General features: G+C 37.9%; 1 protein-coding gene across 3 annotated transcripts in view; it reads left to right on the top strand.

Annotated features, from left to right (window-relative positions):
* Nucleotides 1–12,114, top strand: part of MAP3K21 (mitogen-activated protein kinase kinase kinase 21) — a 41,827-nt gene extending 29,713 nt beyond the window's left edge. The window contains exons 6-11 of one of the 3 annotated variants that reach the window (XM_063306745.1): nt 1,495–1,617; nt 6,402–6,518; nt 6,947–7,097; nt 8,948–9,042; nt 10,181–10,939; nt 11,477–12,114. In XM_063306745.1, the coding sequence (XP_063162815.1) occupies nt 1,495–1,617; nt 6,402–6,518; nt 6,947–7,097; nt 8,948–9,042; nt 10,181–10,939; nt 11,477–11,871 (1,640 nt within the window). In that variant the 3' untranslated portion in view covers nt 11,872–12,114. The remainder of the gene's footprint in view (nt 1–1,494; nt 1,618–6,401; nt 6,519–6,946; nt 7,098–8,947; nt 9,043–10,180; nt 10,940–11,476) is intronic. The other 2 variants (XM_063306754.1, XM_063306763.1) reach the window with 2 other exon arrangements.
* The last annotated feature ends 5,154 nt before the right edge of the window (nt 12,115–17,268 follow it).

Raw genomic sequence — 17,268 nt, 5'->3', positions numbered from 1 at the left:
TCTATTACTTGCCTTTTGTACACACTGCTTTTTCACAACTGAGAGCAACTGCTGCTATGAGCTGTTTCTGAGTGCTGTTCCCATTATATCTTTGTTCTTCTACTTATAAGGTAGAATCTGTTTCCATTCCACTAATGCAGTTACTATTCACTCTCTCCTGTGCCTTTAGTTTTACATATTTTAATAATGATTGTTTTTATACAGTTAATGGTTTACTTCATCGTTGTACGCCCCCTCAGAATCACTTCTTCATGAGATGGGTGGCTATATAAATTTGATAAATATATAAATTCGGATCCTAAATTCTTCTACGGCACAGCAGATAGAAAGAAAGTCAATTCAGCATGATATATATTTGGAAAACCAAGTTCCAATCTCCAGTCAAATAGGAAATTTCCTGGATAATTAATCTGCCTCTTAAGGCAGTTATGCAAAAACACTGCAATCCTAAACCAGGTTTTGTTTTTTGTTTTGGTGCTTTTGAGTCAGTCTTGACCCTGAATTTTTCTTGGCAAGATCTCAGAAGTGGTTTGCCCTTGTCTCCTTCCCAGGGCTGAGAGAGAGTGGCTGGCCCAGAATCACCAAACTGGCTTCATGCCTAAGGTGGGACTAGAACTCATGGTCTCCTGGTTTCTAGCCTGGTGTCTTAACCACTACACCAAACTGGCTGTCATTACAGATAGTCTTTGACTGATGACCACAATTGGGACCGGAATTTCTGTCACTAAGTGATGTGGTTGTAGCTGTGTTTGAGCTGTTAGAAGAAGGAGGATAGCTAGCAGAATGGCATGGCCAAGAGATTATGGCATGTGCAAAGGGCTTCTTGGTGTGCCATGGAAGTCCAGTCTGGCCCAGCAGCACTGTGCAGAGGGGCTTCTTGGCATGCCACAGAAGCCAAGCCCCTGCCTGGCCCAGCAGTGTGGCGCAAAGGGGCTTCTTAGGTGCTGCGGCTTGCTGGGGCTTCCCATGTGCTGTGGCTTGGCACCACACTGCTGGGGTGGTCTAGGGCAGCTGAGACTTCTGGGGCAGCTGCAGCTTCATGTTGCACTATGGCTCAGGGGCTTCTTGCAGCCCCAGAGCCATGACATGCCAGGAAGCTGCTTGCTGCCACAGGTGGGGAGAGTTGAAGCGCCCCTGCAGTCATAACTGTGGGTGGTCTGCCAAGCGCTGGAATTTTGATCACGTGACTGGGGGGGGGGCATTGCAATGGCTATACCTTTGAGTACTGGTTGTAAGTCCCTTTGTTCAGCACTGCCGTAACTTCAAGCAGTCACTGAACGAATGGTCATAAGTTGAGGACTACCTGTAAAGTGGTTTATAGGTTAATATATCTTTTGAACTCTTTAGGACCTATTAGTGAAGGATTTTTCTTAGGATTGTGCTAAATTTCAACATTGGATGTGCATCTTTATTAAATATAATGCAAGCAGATAGTCTGTTATTGAAATTTTTTTTGAAACATTTCAACTTAACATGTCTTTTTATTTATAACAGATTTTCAGCATAAAATCACAGTGCAAGCTTCCCCAAATATAGATAAGCGCAGAAGTTTAAACAGTAATAGCTCTAGTCCGCCAAGTAGTCCTCCAATAATTCCTCGTCTTCGAGCTATACAATGTAAGTCTAAAAAAAGAGTACTTTTATCCTGTTGATCTTGATACATTTTAGAACATTTTTTCATCATCCTGAAAAATATTTCATATTGTTATGTGTAATCCTAAACTTGCTTGACTAGGAGAAAAATGTATTGACCACAGTATGACGTATTTCTACAAAAAAAATTACATTGGATTGTACCTCAGAATGATAAAAAAGAAAAATAGTGATTATTAGAGTTAATTTCAGTAATTGTAATTGTACAAATGTGTAGTAATATGGTTAATGCTGATGCTGATATAACCATTAATTGTGTTCTGAAGCTCAGTTAAACCATCACAGTAATCGCTGAATTCCAAACTATGGTTTGAGGTTTCAGCTCAGACTAATTTAGTTCTGTTTTTCGTCTTTCATTTTTCCATTTAATCTTCATTTCTGTCCCTAAATACGGTGCCCCCTCCCAAGGCACAGCAATTGAACTGAATTAAACTGGTTGTTTAATCTGGATATCATACCAGACTGTAGCTCCTTAGATAAATTGGGGCAAGAGTGTATACTTGGCCCTGCTTCCTTAATCATTCCTAAGGATTACTTTTGCGTTAAGTCTTATAGGGTCACTTCATGGAAATCCTTTTATCTTGTGGGTAGAAAATATATTGTCATGGTCTGTGATTAACATAAGAGGTTGGATGGTTATGTGTACATTGTAACTTGTCTCAGGAAGACAAGGCAAATAATAGCAACATACAAGAAGACTGAGTAACATGACAAGTTAATAACAGGGAGAATGAGGAAAAGTTAGAATTCAGTTCTTTTAAAAAAAAAATAGGGCCTTTCCCCATTGCTGCATTAAAGTATTTCCACTTGAGTTGGCACAAAACTATTCCGGTAGTAATTTTGGTACTCTCAATGCCAGTCCCTGTCCTGACTCTACCGCCTCTGTTTTGACTGTCTGCCAGATAGTGCTACCTTGATTTTGTGTGTTCAACACTGGATAGGCAAAGTGATTAGGTAATTCCTGTATTCTCCTGTTTGTGCATGCCAGAAGCAGGTGGAAAAAAACATCCATTAAATATAGCATGACCTGACCTGTCATCTCTAGGTTCCTTCCTATACCCATTCTTCTACACTTCATTTTGTTGTAACCCAAGTGGAATAAAATGTTTAAAAATGGGGGTTGTGAAAGAAGGTGAATAAGAACACTTTTACTTGGGATTTCTTTCCTCTCTCCTTCCTGCCCTTTCTTTATATAGGGAATTGATGCTGACCTCCAGCTCTCTCTACATTCTGTTCAGGAGGCAATAGGGAAGAGGATTCATTGACCATTCTGCTGCTTCATTAATACATTATTGCTCTAAACCAGTAAAGGCTGTGTAGTTAAACCACTTATATTACTGCCAACTGAGCATTACTGAGTCAGGCTCTTTAGGGAATCAATGGAGAATGACAACAGATATGGTATAACCAGGGAGGGAAAGGGTAGTGGCTGCATCAACCTGAAATGTTCAATAAGTGCCTCTCTGATCCCTACCAGTATTGATCACCTGATAGTACTTCCAATGTGATGGTTGGCAGGGCACAACAGATTTTGCACACTTCACAACTGTTGTTGGATGCTGTCAGCTTAAGGGGGGAAACACTTACTTTAACACCAGTACAGCTAAGGATGACTTAAGTCTTACTCATAGGCTGGGCATTAGAAAAAGACAATGTTGTCGGGACACGGCAGAAAAACGATCTTGCCAGGTCATGTTTTTGCTGGTGTTAGATGCAGATGGGGAAAGGACTGAAAATACAAATAGATCTTTGTATGGATAAGGTTGTGGATGTATTTATAATTTCATCCTTCACCAGAGACTTTGGACACAGACAAAAATGAGGTTCCAGGAAAGAATTTATGAATCTGACACAAGACTCTTCAGCTGAGAGGAGATTGTCAAAGACAGGCACTGCTACAGTTACTCACTTCATCTACCAGCATTGCTGATACCAGTATATTTGCACATTTGTAACTGGGCACACAATTATAGCTGTTAACTGTTGAGGTGGAAAATTTAAAATTGCTTACTTACACAGTTTTGTACTTTGCATTTCTGTACTATAAACAAATGTCTTGTTGGATCAAGACATGGTCCATCAGTCAAGCATTCTGTTTCCAAAATTGGCAAGCCAGAAGTATCCTCAACTTCACAGTCAGGGGTGAATAAAGTCATGTGTTTCCCTCAGTAGAACTGATTTCTGCTGATAGAATTGGAGAGAATAATGGCTGGTTCCCTGCAGCCCTTCACATTTTTCCAAAATCATCTCTAGAAGGTTCCTCAACCCCCTAGAACTGATATTGAGGCAGAGTAGGGACAAAGAGGGCAAGAGGAGGAAGAAATGTTGTTGCGTGAATAGACTTCTGCTGACGTAACATTCATCCCTTCCAAAAGATACAGAGTTGGTGAAAGTCTTCTCTGTTGATCATTTTTAGCACCTTGAACTTTGAACTTTATTGATTCCAAATACGGAATTTCTGGGTTCTTTTAATTACTAATAGTTAATTGACTGGATCTGACACTTCACAGAGGAGAAATACACCATTTCCAGTTTCCACAAGTAATAGGATACTGGCTTTGTACTGCCAAAGTGTCACCATTAGGCATAAGCATAATTGAATATCTTCTGGAGAATTTGAAATGCTGCTTTTGTGTTTAATTTTTAAAAAATCCAAAATTTGGATTTAGAAGGGCTGAAAAAGAATATGTGAACGACGTGTGCTGGCATGGAACTTGTCATTTCCAGCAGAGGAAAAGAAGGGAGTGTTACATTCAGCTTAAATCTCAAGTGTTTTCCCATTGCATTCAGTCCCTAATGCTGGTTAATTATTCAGTGAGTTCTGTTTGAGGATAATAAATTATCACTCCTGTTTCCCAGCACTGAAAGAGGGTATTGTCTGTCAGTTTTTCAACCTGGATGTCTTGCAAACAAAAGATTATTTTCTTCTCTTTGAACACCATTTTCTTAATCCTTTGTTCTCATTATCTTCTATACCTTCAGAGTTAATAGATAAAGCTGAAGGAAAGCTCTTCCAGACATTAAAACCTGTGTACTTATTTGGGTAAAGCTGAAGCCATTTTCTTACTCATGCAGCACATTTTCTCCCCTGATTTGGGCTGTACTACAATCTCACAATTTAAATAGTTGATATACAACTACAAGTTTAGAGACAGGTATCTTCTTTATCTTCACCAAGAATCTTTTTGTGTAGATGGAAATTCCAAGACTGGTCACATCCATTTTTAACAAAAGAATTTAAAATCTGCTTTATTACTTTATTTATCTATCTTCGATGATAGTCATTATCAGTCTGCAGCTCTAACAAATAGAACTCAGTTTATTAAGATTAAATTAAATATTCATTTACTGAAAACTAGATTGGGTTCTCAGTTTCTTTCAGTGATCATGAAGTGGGCAAAATGAATTACTGAGTTTATAATTCTTTCGCTGAGCAAATAAGAGTGCAAATTTTACCCTCATCCCAGCCAGATTCAATTCAGAAGAGAAACTACCTATCAGAATTGCTTGAAAGTCTCAGAAATGCACATGCCCTTAGGTAAATTGCATGCATAGCAAGCCATCTTATACATATAGGTTGTTCCCTGGACTCTTAGAATCTGCAAATTGAAAAAGATCTTAGAATATCATATGATTTTCCCCTTCTTTATTTGCCTCCTGTGGAAGGCATCTTTGTCTCAGTCACTGGAACCCAGCATTGGTAATCTGAGATGAATAGCAAGTACTACTAGATGCCCCTGGGCAATAGTGGTTGCAATTTTTCTAGAAGTATTACACTTGTTGAAGATCCATGCCCAACAATTATGGACCCACCAGACCCAGGGGGCATGAGTTACAGAGGTTTCTTAGAGAAGGCGGAATAGTATCTTCATAAAGTACTTCCATTCATTTTTTGGCAATTTCCCCACTTACCATAGACCGTCCCATTCCAAAGTGTCCAAAAAACATTACTGTTTTCAGGAGTGTGAGGGAAGTAAAAGTTCACTTTTGCAAGCTCTCTGTACTTACAGATCTTAGGGTATAATCTAAACTATTTAGAAAAATGCAGTGAAATATTGATTTGTCATTCTCACAATCACATATGGGCAGCCAGTGCTATCTTCTCACTATCTTCATGACTGTTTCCATTTTTATGCAGTATAATAGGAGTTGTGTAGCACTGCTGAATTCAATATAGTCATCTTTTTATATAGATTGTTAAGCTGCTCAAATCAAATAAATACGTAGGGCATGCTGCCCAGACTGGATAAGTGCTACAAAATCATCAGTGGAGATTTCACACTATTAAATAGCAATTAAACTGTTGAGGGGAGTATTATAAATCATAGGATCGAGTTATTTAGAGATGGTTCACCAAGTGCTTATATACTTATTTATTTGTTCTAGCTATATCTGGCCTTTCCTCTAGGAGCTCAAGGCAGCATACATTGTATTCCATCTTTCATTTTTCTCACAACAGCCCTGTGGAATAGGGTAGGCTAAGAGTGGGTGACTGGCCATAAGCACCTAGTGAGTTTCCAGGGCTGAGGAAGGACTAGAACCTCGGCCTCCTCAGTCCTAGTCCCCCATGGTAATACTGCATAATCATTCATATGCTGTTCTCTGCCAGCCTTTGTTGAGCCATTCCTAGCATGCATTCATTGGGCCCTAAGACTATTTAAGAACGTTTTTGAAACTGGTGTTGATTTACTATCAAGCCAAATTACCAGCAGGTAGTTTCATATATATTCTCTTAATTGTTTCTTCAGTGATTTCCAAAACTGACTCAAATACAGCTAACGGGCAAAGAAACAGTATATATGTGTACCAGCAAGATGTAGATATCACAAGTGAATATGAACTTCCCTGTGGGGTTAAGACAAAAGGCAAGCCAATATTCACTAATACAAGGTGTTGGTTGTATTAATTTCTTAGCTAAATTTGTATAAAGTGATAACTTGAATACTTACTTGGATACCCATTACAGAGATTTCAGATTAATGTGTATTAAGCCTTGACTTTCTCATAAAAGACATTATTTTAGTTATATCTAATGAAAGTATTCAGAAACTATAGCTTATCTGAATTTATCTAAAAATAAAGAAAAATTAAAAGCATGAAAAATCAGTATCTTCCTGTTGATTGACTTTCTTTTCTTACCCTCCTAACTTGGTAGATTAATTTTTTGCCTGCTTAATTTGATTATCTCCTTACCTGTTCTTTGGAGGGGAAAACTGTCTCTTTGGTGGTCCTGTAATGCAAATCTTAGGGTAGGTGCTGAATTCTTGTTGAGACCTTTTACGTTTTTTTCCAGTAACCTCAGATGAGAGCAACCGAACATGGGGAAGAAGCACAGCTTATCACCAGGAAGAATTTGAAGATGTGAAAAGAAGCTTTAAAAAGAAAGGTTGTACCTGGGGACCAAACTCAATTCAAACAAAAGAGCGTGCAGATTGCAAAGAGAGGTATGGTTGATGGGCAACCTGGGAATGATGATACAATGTATCTATGATAAATTCCTAGTTATTGTGGTTCTTAGTTTAATGGTATGTAGATTGGGTAGGAGACAAAAGAAATGGGGCAACTGTGAAGATGCTCAAATAAATAAAGCTCCATGAATTGGCAAGTCAAAAGTACAATTGTACATGCTGGTCTGAATATTCATGAGTTCTTTGTGTCAAAACACGCAGATTTAATAAGGGAAAGGGTTTAGTTGAAAGTCTAAGCGCTGGGACTTAAACCTAATCTCTTTCTCTGCTTTGTACCTCTGTCCCAAACATTTAAGAACATGGCCTATAAATTGAGCAAAACAGATGTGACAGGGAGAGAGTTCTAGAGAGAGAGCATGTAGTTCAGTAGGAAGAGGTCTTGGCTGGAGAATGTATGGCAACGTAGGCCTCAAAGTTCAGAGTCTTCTGTGAGCTTGCACAAGCCTCTGCTTGTTCACAGACTATGCTGTTCCTTTTGCCCAGGGAATCTGTCTTTACATGCAGTTCCCAGGCATGGGCAACAGAAGTTGAAACGTTGGCAGGGGAGGGGAATGTGCAAAGTTCTCATTCATAGAAGTGTTGTTCTGGGAGCATGCTATTTTGCACACCATATTCAGTAATGAAGCCAGCTGGGGGCAGCATTTAGGGAGTACGTCAAATCTTCCTGTGCCCTAAGAAGTCCCTAAATCACTTCAAATAGATTGGAGCTTACATGATGCCAGTAATTAATTCTGGAGAAAAATGAGAGATGGATCAACTGAATGGGGTTGGGAGGAATGGGATAAAAATGCTTGCTTTCTGTATGGGTTTACTACCTTTATAAATTGTCCAAAGCTCTGTGCTTTCTTCCATGGCAGTAATAAATATAATAAGCTATGATAGTGTTATTACAATGTATTTGGGTAAATTGGAGGTGTGGAATAGAGACCAGTTTTTACCTAAAACACTCTTGCTTCTTACTAAGTACAAACATGAATTACTAACACAAATTACAGGATGAGTTAATTATCTAAGGCTGTCCCAGTTTTTTTCTGGATAAAGTTGTTGTTAGAACTATCAATTACATTAAAGACCTGCAACTTAGCTGTTAACTACGAATCTGAAAAAGAAATAAGCTTATCCTTATTATATTTTTTGATACGAGTAGGAAAAAATGTTCAAGCTCCAGTTAATACTTATATCAGTGATTTGAGTTTCTAAATAAACTTCAAATTGGAAAAATTTAATTTTTCCTAAACTGACACATATTGAAAAAGTCATGTTAATATCTGTGAAAAAAATCCCCACAGCCTAAAACCAGTTAAAATAAATTCAGTCAATTGCACTAAATGTGATTTGTTACATTCAAACATAATCAAACTTTATTTGGAAATGTATTTTTATTGGACTATTTATAACTATATTTTAAAAATAACAGCCAAGTGGCACGTCCTTTCCTTTATACTGCATTAATGAAGGTACAAAAAGTGTGTTTTCTTTTGTGAATAAAATATCTCTCAGTGGAAAAAACCCTCCAATCCAGAAGAAACTTGCTCTGAAGAAAGAGAGGGGAGAAGTGTTTGTACCACTCTCATTGGTGTCTCCAAAAACCCCTCAGTCCTTTAGAGCAGCTTTTTCCACTCTGGTGCTCCTTCAGATATGGTGGACTTAGTCAGCCTATAGTTTACATAATTAATTACGCCAATATTGTAGCAAAGGCTAAAATACGTTCTACTGTGCTGGAAAAAAACACAGTTGCATTCTTCATTTTCTTTATTATTTCTGTAGAACCATATCTATATAAAAACAGTAATGCTCTTTATAGTTAAGAATTTATCTTATTCCAGAATAAGACCTCTCTCAGATGGTGGTAGTCCGTGGTCAACACTTCTGATGAAGAATCATAAAGGTGTCCCATTAGCTTCTTTGTTCATGGACCAAGGTAAGTGTTGAAATACAGTATTTATTTTTCAAGACCTAGAAGAGAGGAGCATTCAAATACTCAGGGGGCCATAAGACATAAATCATAACTTCTAAATAGTATGGGCATGATTTTTTTAGTGCAGCCACCAAAATCCATGTCCTCATTTACTACTGAAATTTGGCAGCATACCATTTGCAAAGGGTTTTATTTAAATATTTTGTTTATTTATATATACATTTAACGTATTAAACATGTACAGTATATCCTGCATTTTAAAATCTGGTCCTACTCACTTTTCCATTTGACCCTGCCTACTTTTTTATGAACTTGTGTCTTTTTGAGAACAGAGTTCACTGTGGTACATAAGACTGAAATACAGTTTTCAGTCCAGAGAAGCCCACCCCTATATTAGACCTGACTGTCTTTAGACTGGCCATCAAGATTTCATATACTGTATACTGAAAGTGTTTAGCAGGGCAGGGAATGTATGTGCTTGAATTCCACAATACAAATTGCATTGCTATCCTGATCAATTCCACACTGGCAATGAAATCTAAGGTCCTCTTGAGCTGATGCATGAGGACTATATTCAGTGGTATCCTTCTGTCAGTGGGACTGACATGGTGGATCAAATTCCCACCCACTTCCATGGTCATGCCCCAAATCTGTGCTGGAGGATTGGAGATTACTTTAAAGCAGATTTGGGAGTCATCAAAGGGAACACTGGGAAGTTTTAATGGAACAGTTGAGATTAAATCCATACACACTATGAATTATTTTGGAGACTAGAAATTAGGCAATATAGTTTGGTTAAATGTTGTATTCAATTGACATTCATAAAAACAGAGGGGGATTGGATATAGGAGACACAGTGTTGCTTTACAGCAGGGGAAAACATTCTTAAAAACATGGAATCTAAATAAATCTACCAGTAAGCTTTGAAGTTATCTTTCTTGCTTTTCACTAGTCAGGACTTTTGTTCCCCCAAAGTCTGTGTGATACAATAAACTCTTCTTTCTTTGTATTTAAGAAGTACATCCTGATTGTACGATTACTATGCTATCTATAATTTCATATTTGTCATTTTAAAATACTTTTACCTTTGAATATAATATAAGAAAATATAAACTCATCAATAAATTTTACGTCTGTACAGAACAGAGACTTTCCCCTGAAGGCCTTGATCCTAGGCGACCAAAGCAGTTAAAATTGCCAAACCAGGCTTATATCGATCTACCTCTTTGGAAGGATGACCAAGGACTCCATTCTGCAGAACAAGAGAGCTTTGAAGAAGGAAATTCTGCAACTTCTGCAAATAGCACTCCACAAATGACCCCCACAAACAGTATCTGTAGAACATTACAGAAAAAGAAAACTGACACTGTGCTGTATGGCTGTGCTGTCCTTCTAGCCTCTATAGCTCTAGGCTTAGATATCAGGGAGCCAAACAGATTGCAAAGTGCGGATGAAATGTTGCCTAAGGAGGAAAAGAAGAAACGGGATGGCCTGTTTCAGCGAGCATCTAAGTTTCGCAGAAGTGCAAGCCCTGTAAGATTGCAGCCGAAGAGAGAGGAGGCAACTGCCCCTTCTTCAGGTCCATGTGCAAGTACTGTGAACCTCCTGTCCATATCTTCCGTTTCTACTAACTGCCTCCTTCAGTCTGACAGTGAGGATGCAACTGTGAGCACAGTGCCTGGTAACAGAGACCTTTCCATTGAACGTTTTTTGCCTGTAAGTCATACATGCAAACAAGAACAAACAGCCAAAGTTGATCGTACTACCAATTCTGATTTGCCATCTCCTAGTCTTCCTTTGAAGCAAGAACCTCAATGCGCAGCCAGTGCCATTTCTTCGAAAGTCAGAGTTTGGGGTCATAGACGGACCATGTCAGATGGAAACGCATGTCATTCCATAAGTAAGTAAAACGGTATGGGGGGGGGTTGGTGGGAGAGAGGGTTAAGTATGATGAGTAACTCAAATGGTAATGAATAACTCAAACATTATTAAACATAAGCATCAGACCAAAAAGAAACAGTGGAAGTTACTGGGCCTGAAAAATGGCTGTCCCAGAAAGTATATTCAGGAAAGTGTTGTAGATGAATAGCAGAATACCTGTGCTACATGGCAGTATTCCCTGTGTTCAGGCTCCGATATTTCAAGGTAGAAGCTTAATGTAGCCGATGATGAGAAAGACCCCTGTCTCTGAACCTCAGGAGCTGCTGCCTCTTAGAGAAGATGAGCTAGGAGAAATAGCACAGTGTGATGCAGAGAAATGCTGAAGGAAATAAGTTGTCCTAAGATCACGCTGGGCTCTCAGAATGATTCGGTATCATGCTATTTGTTGTTGTACAGTTAAACATTACTGCTGGCTAATTTATATGCTATTTTTCTACTGTAGCAGCACTGTAAGTTTGCTTTATATTTCTCTTCAATGTCTTTCTCTTCCACTCAGCTAACGGAATTGCTAATGGAACTCTTGAGAATCTGCATGTACCCGCTATCCAGCGAACAAGCTTACACAATGACCTTTCACCAGGGAAGCAAGAAATTGTCAATATTATACCAAGACCTCGACCTTCTTCTTTAAGAAGCAGATTGGATCCCTGGCTGGCTATTTCTCAAAGTATAAAGCCTAACCCTTTTGAGATGGGTAATTTAGAGGCTGAGAGAGATTCAAAGGCTAAGTCACTGACTGCTACCAAGGAGAGAACTAAGTCCCACATGCCCTCTTTATTGGATATGGACGCAGAAGGTCAAAATAGTGACTGTACAGTACCTTTGTGTAGGATGAAGGGTAAAGCAGGTCAGCCATCAATATATGAACTGGAGAGAGAATTCTTGTCTTAAGTGCCTTGGCATTTTTAGCCTGTTTTAAAAACAAAACATTGTGCATGTGGTAATGTTATGCTGCTCTTTTCTAAATTTTGTGATCAGTAGAATTTGGTACCATACCAGATAGATGAACTATTAAATACAGAAAAAGTATTGCAGGCAATGGTCACTCTGTAAACCCATGTGTAGTTTTATTGATTACCATCAATATCCTGAATGAACATGGACATGCTGATGCCAATAAACTTTTTCACCATTTTGGTTTATCATTCTCTTTTGCAAAATGTCCAGCCGCTTTATTCCTGCCTAGCTTTTGCCTTTAATTGTTTTTTTCCATCAGCCATCTGAACTGCAGTATGTTAAAATCCCCTTGCATTGAAAAGATCTTTGCCTACAAAGAGAACCCAGTTCTGAACTGTGGTTTTCTTGAGACATAGTTGTAAAATTGTATTATCTTACTTTTAATACTACGGCAGTTGTTAATATCCATTGGAAACAGCACAGTTCAATTTTAGAATGCTTTGTTACAATCAAAATGAATGTTATGTTAATTTTGACAAAGCAGTATTGTATAAAAGCATTAATTGAAATATATTTTGACTAGGCAATCTTCCAAGACGGTAGTTTGATTAAAAAAAAATTTTTTAATCATGTAAATTCCCATTATCTGTGGGTGAAGAATGCTTCAGTTTGCTTGTGTCCATTGGTCTGGTTTACATTTTTTTTTAAAGAGAAGGGCATTTAAACTGAAACAGGCTATGAAGTACTTCTGAGAGAGGTTATGGGGAAAATGGAAAAGATGGGGGAGAAAAGAGTTTATGCCAGTTTCCCCAAACTGAGTTCTCCAGACATGTCCAACTTCATCTCTCACAATTCCCAGGGCAGTATGGCTAAACTTGGTGCCCTCCAATTTGGGAAGGCTGATTTAGTATAACAAAAGGCTGCTAAGAGGACTTCAGTTACAGAAAAGGTACTAAGGAAAGTGCCTTTACTATAGTGTGCCTATTTATTTGTTTTAGCCTATAGGCTTTAAAAAGTTTTACAAATCTGGCTTTTTGTACAGTATCAACAATAGAACTATTCATTTTTAGTATAGCTATTATCTATTGACAGAGTTGCATGTAGAAATGATTACACGGCCATTTTGATTAAAACTTTAGTTTGATCGATTACAACACTACAGTATGCATTTTAGATGAATTCTGGAAAGCATTTTAAGATGGAAGGCATTACTAAAATGTAAAATTTTTGAATTACACATTGCTCTTCTATGCCATTCTGGTGGATTTGCATATGTTGCAGAAATGATTTAACATGATAACTTTTATGTCTAGCATAAAAGTGGGTGTCTAATGTAGAATAAAACTCAGTAAAAAACAAGTAACAATAATAAATACACACATGGGGCAGCTGTGAACCACAACAGTCACAAATAACATCCTATGTAGTAGACATCAATCTCTTTCTTCCTGTCTTGAGGCCTTTTCTCCTCTGGAGAGTCATCTGATTTTCAGAAGTATCTGAGGGCAGAAGGAGGAGAGAGAAGATCAGGGAGATGAGATGGAGATAGAGATGAAGCAGCTTCCTCAGGTGCCAGACTGGAGAGAAGGGCCCCAGAGCTTAGAAAGTAGGTAGTTCCCAGTTTAAGAACAAGTATGCTTGGTACATATGTATTCTTTGCTCTAGATGTGCAGAGCTGGTGGAGTGCTTTGCTGGAGGAAAGGCACAAGAGGCATAACAGGGAGACGAGAGAGGAGGTACAAGGGAAAAAGAGAAAGCAGTAGGAGTTGTAGTAAGTGAGAGGAGAGGCCGTATTCCACTTTCCTGATGCTTCTACAAACCCATTTGAAGACAACAGGCAGTCAACTGCTCAGAGACAGCAGAGAGATGCTAGTCAGAACCAGTTAAAGTCTTTAGACACTGGTATCTTCCCTTATGAAAGTCAGCTTGGTGTAGTGGTGAAGGCATCAGGCTAGAAACTGGGAGACCAGGAGTTCTAGTCTCACCATAGGCACAAAGCCAGCTGGGTGACCTTGGGCCAGCCACTCTCTCTCAGCCCTAGGAAGGAGGCAATGGCAAGTCACTTCTGAAAAACCTTGCCAAGAAAACTGCAGGGACACGATTGAATGGATTAAAAAAAAATTCCCTTACACAGTCCATTTTACCACTCTACTTATTTGTCCTTTTCAGCTAAGTATTGCAAACAAGGACCACAATTCCTGGCACAGAGCAGCAGTCAAGAATGAAATAAGAAAAGGTATTCAGAAAGAGACAGCAGGAAGGACCTCTCTTGGGGTATATAAACACTGTCTTTTACAATGAGTCTCTTAGTTGCAGTGAGGCTGTGAAGTGATGTCTGATTTTCCAGTTGGTCAGAGTGATCAGGTAGCTATTGCAGCATCCATATAACCATCTGAAATGGACATAACCATGAACATTCCTGAAGAAAGTATATTAGAGAAAAGTGTGGTAGAGGAGCAAGAAACAGCTGTTGTTGAGTTTAGTTCCTTAAGCCTAGATGATCCGGAATTGTGGAGCTACTTGAGCGATAGTTTGAGGGACTTCCTTATACTAGAGCTATAGCAAATAAAAAATGTCATGTTCCCCAAATACAATGAAAGTAGCAATTTCTTTCAGTCTATTATTGGCATAAGCTTCCCAATGGTGATAACATTTTATGGCCTATTTACTCAAAAACCCAGAATGCATATTGATTTTGTTGCAAACTCTTCTGGTCTCATGTTCCAGCCACATTGGATTGTGTAGGAACAAATTATTAGAAAAATCTGATCATAAATTTGGCATGGCACAAACGAATCAGCAAAGCACCAGAGCACATTCCATCAGAGAAAAGAATGTGAGATGAGACTACTGTTAAAGGTCACCACAGCTGATCATTATCAAGAGAAGATTGCATCAGAGTCTGTTTATTGGTAAAATGTTCTGAAAGGGCTCATTGCCATTGTGAGAATGTTTGCTTCCCAAAAGTTAGCACTGCGTGGAATTTCAGATCAGCTGTGTGTGTTACATAATGGAAACTTCCTTAAAATTTTGGACTGATGGCTGAGTTTAATGCTGTATTCCAGGAACATCTAACAAGGGTCAACACTCCAAAAATCTACAGACACCACTACCTTGGAAACACAGTTCAAAATGAAATCATATTGTTACTGGCAACAAAAGTCAAACAAGGTCTGAAGTCAGCAAGATGTTACTCTTTACTCTGGACTGCACATCTTACATCAACCATAAGGAGAAAATGGCTTTAATGGTGCATTTTGTTACAATGGAACCTAGTGAAAAAGTCTCTGCAATCGGGACTGTCGTAGAGCATTTTCTAGAACTGATTGATACTGATGATACTATGGGAATTGGTATGACAAATGTGCTTCTTAAAACTGGATGATACTGGAATTGTAAAAACGGACATGAGAGGTCAGGATTATAATAATAATGGACTTCCAGTGAACGCCATGGCAAGCTGATGTGCTGCTGGCAGCGGGACAGCATTTACAAGGAAAATTGTGGCTGGATGCTGGATCCAGACCTGCAAAATCTCTCTGGAGAGAGATCATTGAGATAACCCATACACACTCCGGGCAGCTGTTTCTCATGAGTAGACTGCAGGAACTGTGGTTTTGCAGTTGGCTTATGAGTTGAATGGCTGGGAGTTGAGGGATACTATCTAAGCTCATACTCGTAATGCAACCTTTTAAGGACAAAAAAGCTTGACCGAGCTCCATTTCTTAATCACTTTTTGGATTATATTTTTATTGCTTTGGAAATATTAAGACTCTTTGGATCAGCAATTTTCTGTTATATTCACTGGATGAGAGTTCCCCTTCTCCTTAGTGAAAGAAGTTTTAAATATGATTAAGGATTGGAAAAATATTATTTTTTGGATTATAGCAAAAGGGTGTAAAGAGTATTGATTTTGGAAAGTTAAAAATGGACTAAGGGTCCAGAGAGATTTGGAATAAAAGTTGGAAATTAATTATAAAATCCTTATAATAATGGGAAACTGGATGTTTACATTCTTTAGAATAAAAACAAGGCGATAAATTGTTTTGAAGGTTGGACACTAGAGGGGAGTAGAAGCAAATAAAATAATGGATGCATCAAGAGATGTGTGTGAAAAAATGATTCAGAAGATTCTTTTAAAGATTTCTGCTAAAAGAAATTTCTTTTAAAGATTATTGAAAGACTAGATGATGCTGTGGAAGAAAAACGAGCTCCATTGGACAAGAATGAAACTGACTTAAATGTGGACTTAGAAATGATAGACTATAGGAAAGATATGGAACAAGATGAACTGAACCTACAAACAAAGCCGGTTCATGTTTTAATAATCAAAAAGGACTTGTGAATAATAGACCAGAAGAGTGGCTTGTAAAACCTTTTTATATTGGATTTACAAAAGGGAATTGTTATGGGGTATTATATGAAGGGGCTTGAGATCAAGATATTTGGGAATAAGGAGAAAGAATATAAAGTGGGCTTATTTGATCAAGGTTAGAATAGAAAGATCATTTTTTGGCAATTTTTAATGCATTTTTTAAAATTAGGACTGGAAGATGATGTTTTAAGATTTTGCTTTTATAGATGAGAGTTCTATTTCTAGCAACTTTTAATCTTTTTCTGACTGGAAAATGATGTTTTTAGGTTTTGTTTTAAAGATAAAGAGCTCTGTGGGATTATTTCTTAAATTTTAAATGTATCTAATTAAGTTTATAATAATTATGTTACTATTGCTGGTACCTTTATTGGGTTTTTTATTGATTCTATTTGATTGATGAGGTTTGGGGGATTTGTTTAAGAAAAGAAAAGGAGATATAAATGTAAAGGAAGGAAATTGTGTGGGCTTAGTAGATTAAGTTTAATAGAGATGTGGTTATATCTGGTAACCCTTAATGGAATTTTGCTAATTAGGATGGAAGATGAGGATCTGTAGATATGTTTATAGAGAACGAGGTGAAATATGGGGTGAAGAGATTGTTTTTTGTATTTTAAGGGATGGTGATAGGTTGTTAAAGTTGTATATACTTGCTGGGAAGAAGGAGAAAGTTGTTTCTTCTTTTTCTTTTTTTCTTCTCTTTTTTTCTTTTCTCACTTTCTCACTTCTTTCTTTTTTACCTTTTATAGTTTGTATTAGTTTTACCTGTATAATGTAATTTTTAATAAAAATTATTTAAAAGGATTACATTAATAATATCAGCATAAAAGAAAGGCGTGCAGACATGAATCTAAATGTTAAACCCTCGAGCCTTTTGTTGTCTTGTGTCTCATTCACTGAACTTGGTGGTCAGAATGCTGCATCAGCTTCTAGTGAGGTTGATAAATATTTAATGTAATTGAAAGCATCTGTGTGTTTGCACTGACTTAGTGAAGGCCAATTTTGAAGCAACATCTGAG

The sequence above is a fragment of the Candoia aspera genome, chromosome 1, assembly GCF_035149785.1.
Source record: "Candoia aspera isolate rCanAsp1 chromosome 1, rCanAsp1.hap2, whole genome shotgun sequence".
NCBI classification, from domain to species: domain Eukaryota; kingdom Metazoa; phylum Chordata; class Lepidosauria; order Squamata; family Boidae; genus Candoia; species Candoia aspera.
The sequence above is the reverse complement of the archived record's forward strand: the minus strand, read 5'-3'. Positions and strand labels throughout refer to the sequence as shown.